The sequence below is a fragment of the Cinclus cinclus genome, chromosome 27 (genome assembly GCF_963662255.1).
Source record: "Cinclus cinclus chromosome 27, bCinCin1.1, whole genome shotgun sequence".
In the NCBI taxonomy this organism is placed as follows: domain Eukaryota; kingdom Metazoa; phylum Chordata; class Aves; order Passeriformes; family Cinclidae; genus Cinclus; species Cinclus cinclus.
Window position 1 is genome coordinate 4,546,389 of NC_085072.1, and position 9,300 is coordinate 4,555,688.

At 49.7% G+C, this 9,300-nt stretch overlaps 1 protein-coding gene across 1 annotated transcript in view; it reads right to left on the reverse strand.

The window, feature by feature from the left end:
• Positions 1–443: 443 nt before the first annotated feature.
• FKBP5 (FKBP prolyl isomerase 5) overlaps positions 444–9,300 on the reverse strand; it is a 17,124-nt gene continuing 8,267 nt past the window's right edge. Inside the window, 7 exon segments of the mRNA XM_062509353.1 lie at positions 444–551; positions 2,122–2,361; positions 3,716–3,901; positions 4,336–4,419; positions 5,176–5,266; positions 5,718–5,874; positions 9,044–9,245. Of these exon segments, the coding sequence (XP_062365337.1) occupies positions 444–551; positions 2,122–2,361; positions 3,716–3,901; positions 4,336–4,419; positions 5,176–5,266; positions 5,718–5,874; positions 9,044–9,245 (1,068 nt within the window).

Below are 9,300 nucleotides of genomic sequence, written 5' to 3' on the forward strand. Positions count from 1 at the left end.
GACAAAGCCAATCCCTGTCCCCAGGGCTGTACTGGGACAACCAGAGGCAGCACTGCAGTGTACAGGGAGCATGTCCCACACCCCAGCTCCTCTCAGAGGATGCTGTGCTGAGAGTGGACACAAAGCCCAGGGAGCTGGTTTCTGTGGAAACCTCCCAGGAGCCAAGAGTTTTAATTTATAATATTTTTTTCTTTTTCCTGCTGTTTAAATGGTATTTGTTCCACGTGTGGTGGTCCCGTGGTCCCTTGCCACTCCTGCTCTGCCCCCAGTGCACCCAGGGCAGTGGGATGGGGTCGCTTTTCTTTGCGAGGTGCTTTTTGCTTCCACGATCACACGAACTGTAACAAGCTTTACAAGAAAACACTGGCAAGTCCCAAGGTTTGGCAGCAACCTTTTTCAGTGTGGGCCGAGGGCACGAGGCTATCCCATCCCCTCCTCCTCCATCATACGTGTCCTTCAGCCTCTTCGCCTTCAGCACCAGGAGTTTTAGGTCCTTTTTCACAAGCTGCCTTCTCTGCTGTTTTTTCCACCCCAGTTTTGCTGGCTGCTTCCTGCCAAACAGCAAATAAAACACACTGAGCTGTAAACAGGCGAGGGAAGGGGCAGGCAAGTGTCAGGGATGCTGGGAATAGGCACAGACGGTCCAGCCTGGAAGGGAAGAGGCAAAATAGCCCCCGTGCCCACAACTCCTCCGTGCCCATCGAGCTGTGCAGCTCACACCAGAGGGTTCTGTTTCCTTGACTCAGTGGCTGGTAGAGGTTAAAGCTCAGCAGCTCAGGCAGCTTTTGGGGAAGGTGTGGGTACCCTGGGAATAGTGTGACCTACCTCACCAGGCACTGACACAGAGGATGGATGGATGGATGGATGGATGGATGGATGGATGGATGATGGAGGATGGATGGATGATGGATGGATGGAGGATGGATGGATGGATGGATGGATGGATGGATGGATGATGGATGGATGGATGGATGGATGGATGGATGGATGGAGGATGGATGGATGGATGGATGGATGGATGGATGGATGATGGATGGATGATGGATGGATGGATGATGGATGGATGGATGGATGGATGGATGGATGGATGGATGATGGATGGATGGATGGATGGATGATGGATGGATGATGGATGGATGGATGATGGATGGATGGATGGATGGATGGATGGATGGATGGATGATGGATGGATGATGGATGGATGGATGGATGGATGGATGGATGCATGGATGGATGGATGGATGGATGGATGGATGCATGGATGCATGCTTGCATGGATGGACGGACAGGGAAGAAATGGATGAGGAGGTAAGGCAGCAGTGTCAGAGTGGAGATACAGGACTGAGCCATGGGTGCAGCCCACCAAGAGGGTGCAGGAGAGAAGCACTCAGGCACAGGGAAGCTTTATGCCTGCTCCAGCAGTGACTATGCCCATCACAGCTGGCCACACAAGCCAAGCACAGTGCCAGCATGGCTGGGTTGGCCCCACTCCTTGCCTGAGCCTATTGCCCCAGCATGCTGCTCCCCAGGGGCTGCACCAGTCACTTAATCCACAGCCTCAGCCTCCAGACACTGCTTCAGAAGAGATTATACTAAAAATGATCCACACAGATGGCTTGCAAAGCTGTGTCCTCTCTCATTACAGTACACTGGGTTTTGTTCAGTGGAATTTTGGATGAGAGCCTGCTCTGAGACAGCGATCTCTCTGCCCAAGCAGAGGAGCAGGTATTGCCTTACCAGCTTCAGGAAATCCATACTATCATGTCTCAAAATACCCCTGCCAGAGATGGAATGATACTTCATTTTACTAGCAACCAGGAGTTCATCAACAGTCACTAGCTGGGAGCAGCAAAATCAAATACCAATGCAAATCCTGTTATCAGTCCCTGTCAGCTCACACTGCAAATGCTTTTATTAACGATTAAGCACCTGATGGCAGCCTCTGCATAAGAGAGACCAAGAAATAAAACAGTTCTTCACACTGCAGCAGGCTCTATCCCTCCATCCTCCATGCTGATCTACAATTCGGTTTAACCCATCTCTTCTCCTCACAAATGTGTCAAGCATCCCTCAGTGCAACCTTAAAGCAACCCTGGATGGCCAAAAATGAGCAACACTCACCTTTGCATCCCTCTCTGCAAACTTTGTGAACATGTTGGCATAGATCCTCCGGTCCCGCTCGTTGTGCTCCTTCGTTTTTTTCTGGCACACAGAGATCTGGGATTTCGCTGCTTTGTTCTGTGGATTCACTTCCAGCACTTTTTGAAAGTCACATTTAGCCAGCTCGAACTCATTCATCAATAACCTGGCTTCACCCCTCCTGTACAAGCCTTTCTCATTGTCCTGGTCCAACCCTAGAGCCTGGAAACGCACACAGGTCTCTGTTAACATCTCAGAGCCCTCCCAAGAGATCCCCTACAGTTGAAGCCTCAATAAATCTGTCAAAATTAGGACAAGGTGGCTTCAAATCTCCAGAGCACTTGCATCTTGCTCAACAAAAATTGCCTCATCTCCATCAGCAGTTGGGAGATCATTAGCATAGTTTTATTATCTCTCCTTGCTTAAAATACCCCTGAGTGGGGCAGTCAGTGGGAGACAAACCCACAGGCAAGAGATCAGGCCCTTCTGTCTCCCTGTTTTAGCAATCATGTTATTTTCCTTCAGTAAAAACCATATATACACCTCAGGTGTGATTTACCTTTTACATTAACACAAATATCCCCTATATTTCCCATATACGAGATGCTTAAATCTAAGCCTTTTATAAAATAATTCAGTTTCCCGACAAAGATGAGGTCAAAGATCTTTTAGGGACTGGCAAAGCCCCATCCCACCCCTTGGTGGACTTGGAGATCTGCTGCAGCTCTACAGAGCTTGTCTGTGTCACACCCAGAGCAGAACTCAGGGCCCAGCCCCAGCCTGGGCAGACACAAATACCATGCCAAGGTTGTCAGTTTATACAGATCCATTCACACAGATCTGGCTTTGGAAGAAAAGCTGCTGTAAATGCATGCCCAGGTGGATTCTGAACCCCTAAAGGCCCCTGTGGTCCTGCAGTCTCTGAGCACTCAGCATCCACAGGGACCTCCAGGTGCAGAAGGGATGCCACCATCCTACTGCTGTTTGAAAATTCCTTCTTATATGAGAAGGAATTTTAAAAAGCCCCACCAAACTCCTCTTCTCCCAGTGAGAACGTGCAGGAGAAGAGGATGTTCCATCCCCCACGCTTGTGCTGATGCCTTAGGATTTTAGCTTTTATATTTTTCATATATTTTTAATCCTGCAATTCTTCAGTGTATAGCTTTAAACTCCATATACAGTGTTGGCTGCTGCTTTCCCTTTCCCAAAACAATTCCTCTCCAGGCCTAGGAATCAAGGACACCTCACTGCCTCAGGCCCCTGGAGATGGAAACAAAAGTGAGTTGGGGGGAGCAAACTGGGGGTAAATGACTTCATTACCTGAAGCTGTAGTTGGAACATTAACCCCCAATATGCAAATAGACCCAACTTATAAAAGTGTGAAAACCCATCACCCATCATCTATTTTGGGTGTAGCCCACAGTGGGGCTTCGCCTGCCCTAAATGTACCTGAAGACCCATCAATAAATATAACCACTTTTTATTCCCTTAATTTTGTCTGGCCTCTGTTTTTAAGTAGCCCACAAAGGCATCATTTCCTGATGACCCAGCAGGGACAGCATCAGTGCACCTGTACCTTGTCACAGCACTCCACAGCCTTGGTGTACTCTCGCAGCTTCAGGTAGCACATGGCCAGGTTGAGGAAGGCAGCCAGCAGGAAGGAGTCAGAGGCTTTAGACTCCTTTTCAGACAAGCCATACTCCATTTCCAGCCAGGACACAATCTTCCCATACTGAATCACTGCCTGCAGGTACTTGCCTTCCTGGAAGGACAAAAAGAGGCTCAGTCTGCCCCTGGAACGTCCCGTGAGCAGGTGATAAGTGCAATGTGGGGTGTTCAATAAATACAGGAAAGGAGGAGGATCCCAGCTCCTACAGACCAGCAGGTTTGGTCAGAACAGTGGGAAGCTGAGATGCTCCAGCTGGGAAGGGGAATACAAAGCCCCTCAGCATTGGCCCTGGCGTGGGAAGGGTTTGATCTGCTGTCCTGCTCTGCAGGGAGCACACACGGCCAAGGCAATGCTGGGAAAGGATGAGATATCTCAGGGAGAATCAAGGAGTGAGAAAAAGGCAGAGGCAGTGCAGGGCTTGCCTTCCCCAGCCCTATCTGGGGGCACATGGCTTCTCTGACACCGAAGGCTGCCAAATTCAGTCCCAGCTCCCCTTCTCTGCCTCTGCCACCCCTAAATTCACAAACCTTGAAGTACATCGTGCCCTTCTCCTTGACCACAGCTGCCTGCTCCAGCTTCTCCTTGGTGTCCATCTCCCACGACTCCTTGGCCTGAAAAGGAACACTTGGAGCACTCCCAGTGGAGCAGAGCAGCCTCCCCTGCCCCAGAACGATCAGGCCACTCTCTGGGACAGGGTGGTCACACTCAGGGCTTATCAGGGCTGTACCACAGAGTGTGGAGACAGGTCCTGCCCCTGCTTTGGCCAGAGTGATGGCACAGGCAGGAGACCCATCCAGGGATGTGTAAATCCCATGGACTTCTCCTGAATCCTATCCCCAGCCTTTTCATGGGCACAGCCAAGGTCCACTGGGCTGGCTGGATGCACCAGCTTTTATCTGTGCAGTCCAGGGGTAAAAAAAAGGAGGAAAAAAGGATAAAAAAAGGGAAGAAAATACAAGGAAAATAATATAATGAGAGAAAAAGGAGAGAAAAAGCAGAAAAATGAGAAAAAATGAGAAAAAAAGAAAAAAACAGAGGAAAGAGGAGGAAAAAAGAGAAAAGGGGAGAAAAAAGGAGGAAAAAAAAAAGAAAAAAGAAGAGGGGGGGAAAGGGGAAAAGAAAAAAAAAATTAAAATAAAAAAGAAAGTACAAAAGGACAAGGTTAGGAATAAGACACCCAGCCTTGGACCTCAGCCACAAGAATAAAACAAACCAACAGAGAAGAACAAATTAAGAACACGAAGCTCCTTGGTGACGTGTCCACTTCAGCAGGGGTTGGGCTGCAGCCACACCAGGGACAAAGGCTGGAGGCTACACAGGCCCTGATCCTGTAACCCAGGGAGGGACTGGAGCACCTCTGCCCTCACCTTCTCAAAGCTCTTCAGGGTCACCTCGTACACCAGCTCTGCGTTCCCCTGGATGCCATATTTCAGCTTCCCAGCCTCGCCAAAGCCATACCTGCAGGGCAGGAGGAGGCACTCAGAGAAGGGAGAAAAACCTTATTTTCATCAGGGCTTGCCTATAAATGTAGAGCCAGGTTGCCACCCATAGTTTTCTAACATTTTGGGGACAAGGTGATGTTACTCTCCTCTCTGTGGATATACAATGCACATATTGTGAATCATCCCTTCTGGCTGCACCAAAGACATCTTTTTACACAGGCTTCTCTCCAGCCTTGGTCGTTTCCAGGAGGACATTTTCATCTCAGACACTGGACTAGGATAGACTAGTTTCACCTGTTTTTTCTTAAAGCATCTCAATATTCCTGTTTACATGCCACTGTTCACTCCTGCTGTTCCTACTTGTGTTCTCTGAGACTCTCCTGGAGGGTCCTATTTTCAGGATTACCACCTTCCACAAGGGCTGGAGGCTGAGACCCACCCAGCATCCCTGTGGAGATGCTCCTCACCGTGGGCTGAGGTAGAGGATGCAGTGCTCTCCCCTCTGCATCTTCTCCAGGGCCTTGTCAATGCCAATGGGGATGTCGTGGTCCTCCCCTTCTCCCACGACAAATTTCACATCCTTGCAGTCGAATCTGCGGCCGCCACAGAATCCCTCCAGGTGAACTGCAGAGAGGTGAAAGGGGCATGATGGCACCCACAACCACCCAAACCTTGGAGAAAGATGGGCTCCAAAGTGTCCTAGAAAGCATTTTATAAAGCATCTCTCCCAAAACTCAGCAGAGCCTGGAAGAGGGAAGACCCAGGGCTGGGGGGCAGCCTGGAGAAAAAGAGGGATGGGGAGGGCTTGGGAACATTGCTGAAAAGCAAGACAGGCATATCTCCTCTAACCCAGGACCAAACAACAGATAAACATCGTGACTAATATGTTCCCCTCGTACTCAAGTGCACGAGTCAAGCCTTACTGGAACTGGATATTGCTCCTGGCACGGAGCCATGCAGAGTTTATCACGGTGATTACAAATCTTCTATACTGTGCTATACTGCCCTGAGTCCTGCCTCAAAAACAAGGCCATGTTCTCCTGACTCTGAGAACTCAAAGTACAAGATAAACTTTTTTATTTTTAATCTTCAACTAGGAGCTGTGCTGTTCCAGCCCCAGACGCTGGCAGAAGCGCAGCCAGAGCGGACACTGGGTACCTGGCACATTCACCACCTGGCACTCCTGGCTGGCTTTCCACAGCAAGATTATTCTTTATTTATTCAAACCTGAAGACGTTCCAGGCTTTGGGGACACTTTTACAGCCTTTGCATTCTGCTTGCAGGGTAAAAGGCATACACACATGTAGGCAGGCATGAAGTAAAAGCAATTTCACAAGGAAATCCTACATAAATGTTAAAAAAAAAAAAAACCAAAAAAACCCCAAAAAACAAACAACAACAACAAAAAGCTTTGTAAGAGGAAAAATCCACAACTCTGCCTAAAGGTTTTGCAGCCTGCAAAGACATGAGCTTTACCTTTGCTTGAGGGGAACAGAATACAACCTGAGATGCTGCAGGGCACTGAGCATCCTGCTGTGGTGGCAGGTGAGGGGCAGGACAAGCTGGGTGCCAGAAACAGCCATGAGGGTCTGGGCTTTGCACAGGAGAGGTGCAGCCTGGGCTAAAGGAAAACTGTGTCCATCCCCTGCCTTGGGACCTACAGAAGTCCTTAAGATGAGAGGCATAGAACAAGCCAGAGCTGGCAGTCCCCATTCCAAGGGTAGATCCAGCTGTCGTAAGAAAACCCAAGGATGGGTCCCTCACTGCAAGGGCAGGACACCAGGCTCAGCCTTGTCACCCCACTCTTGCCACCAAGAGATTCCTGCCTCCCAAAGCCAGGTTGGGACTCAGGCAGAGGATGCTCAGGTGCTTGCCAGCTCCCTGGGATACATCCTGCATCCTTCACTGGTGCACAGTGACCACAGCAGTCAGGTTGCTGTGAGTTCACCCAGCTTGGGATGAGGATAAAAAGCAAATCCAGCTCCTCTGGGGACAACTTATGCTTTTGCACTGCCCAAAACCAAGCTGGCCAGATTTTTTTAAGCACAGAAAATGTGGAAAATTCTGCCTAAAATACAGGTAACCCAACCATTCCCTGCACATTTCTAGTGAGCACAGATCCATAATCCCTGACCCCAAAAGCAGCACTACAGCTCCACCAGGTCCCACATCCCCTGTGGGATGCAGCAGTGATGGAAAGATCCACTTTAAAACAGGATGCACAAGGGGATGTTGTGATCCTTGCTTCCAGGGATAGTTCTGCTCTGTTTTAATTGCACAGAAAATACACCGAGCACAGGGGGGAAAATCTCTGCTCGGGTTTCCAGGAGTGGGTCAGCTGGTTCAGCCGCTCTTGGATTACAGAGAAAAAAAAGTCACTGAAGGAACATCACTCCGGTTGCAGCTCTGACTTATTGTTCTCTCAGTGCCTGCAGCGATTTTGTTTTTGAAGAGCTGAGAACAGAGTGTACTGAGTGCGGCTGGCACACGAACTTGATGTGCTGACAGCAATTTGTACTCAGATTAAAAACGGAGAAGGAGGAGGGGTTGGGGGGGAAGGATGTAACAAAAGCTGGAATGCCAGATTTCAACTGCAGCACAGGTTTTAGGGACCAAAACTGGGATTTAGGGTCTGTACAACTTAAAGCCTATAAAAACCTGGAGGTACTTGCTCTTGGAAACGTGATTTCTTCCAGCCTAATTCCAGCACCTCCCAAAATATACAGCTGAGGTAAACCATCACAGCCCTGCCCCAGGGTGGACTGCTGTGTCCCCACAGCTGCTGTGCCACCCCCCGTACAGTGACCACCACTCAGAGAGTAGAATCTGAGACAAAATCTCATTTTCCCCTAAAAGAGAGCCTTGTTAGAAGAACCAGCCTCTTAAAGCCATAAGCTTTATAAGCTCTCACAGCTCAGATTCAATTTCTCAGTCGTTAAAGGGACTTCAGGATCTTTGTGTACAGGAGCTCTGGAATTAAAAAAAGAAAGTAAATGCCTCCCATATGGAGCGAGCTCTGTGTGTGTGTGTGTGGCTGAGTGGTTCTTGGGAAGGAAAAAACCCCAAATCCCAGTTTGTCTTCCCCTGTCCAGCCCCATGAAATGTCTGCTCCAGAAATGGGACCAGAAGAGGGAGGGCCCAATGGGATGCGAGCTCCTCGTCCTCCTATGTCAGCTGAGACCACCCCAGCCTCAGCAAAGCCCTTGTAATAATTTCCTTCCCCCTGCCATTAAAAGCCCTGTGGCCATAAGGGAAGGAAAAAGCCCCATTCTGTAAGAGATGTGATGAGACCCCCCAAAAATATCATCAACACTGCAGTGAGGAGGCCAAAGAAACTGCTGAGTGTCCAAAATACTTAGCAAGTGTCAAAGGAGGAAGGGCTGGCAACTGATGTTTGGAGGCAAGGCAGAGCCAGGGGTTTTGGCACATCCCAGAGCACCCTGGACACTGCAGAAGGGTTGGGGGAAACAACAGAGCCCTGAAACCCCACGGAGATTTGCTTCTTCCATCCTCCCCCAGCCACTGCCTGAGCAGCTCCAGGGTTTTCCTGGGCTGCTGGTTTTCCACCCAGCCCTGCAGGGCAGCAGTTCTGGCAGAGCCACCACAGGGGCAGGCCAAGCAGAGCTCAGAGGAGCATTCCCCAGCTGCTCTGCATCCCATCTGGCCTCTGGGTGGATGTAACTGCATCCCACCAGGATGCATGGCCACCTTCAGCCTGTGCACTGCCAGCAGCTCCTCACCAGGGATCAGCTCAGGACAGGCTGAGCCCTCCAATTGTCCCACAAGCACTCACTCTCCACGGTAGCACCTTCATTAGGGTTGGAGTAACCTTCTCCCTTCCTCTTGATCCTCCGGATTATTCCTCCATCCTCAAACAAGTCCTCGCCTTTGAAGTCAAGCAGCTCGACCTAAAAAATAAAAAAAGTGGGCAGAGCGTAAGGAAGGGGAAGGAGAAGAGAAAAACAACAGAGAGCCACAAAGCAGCAGTTCATCCCCTGGCTGGAGAACCAAGCCAGCTAATTCTCCGTTCAGCTGACGAGCAGAAGTTGC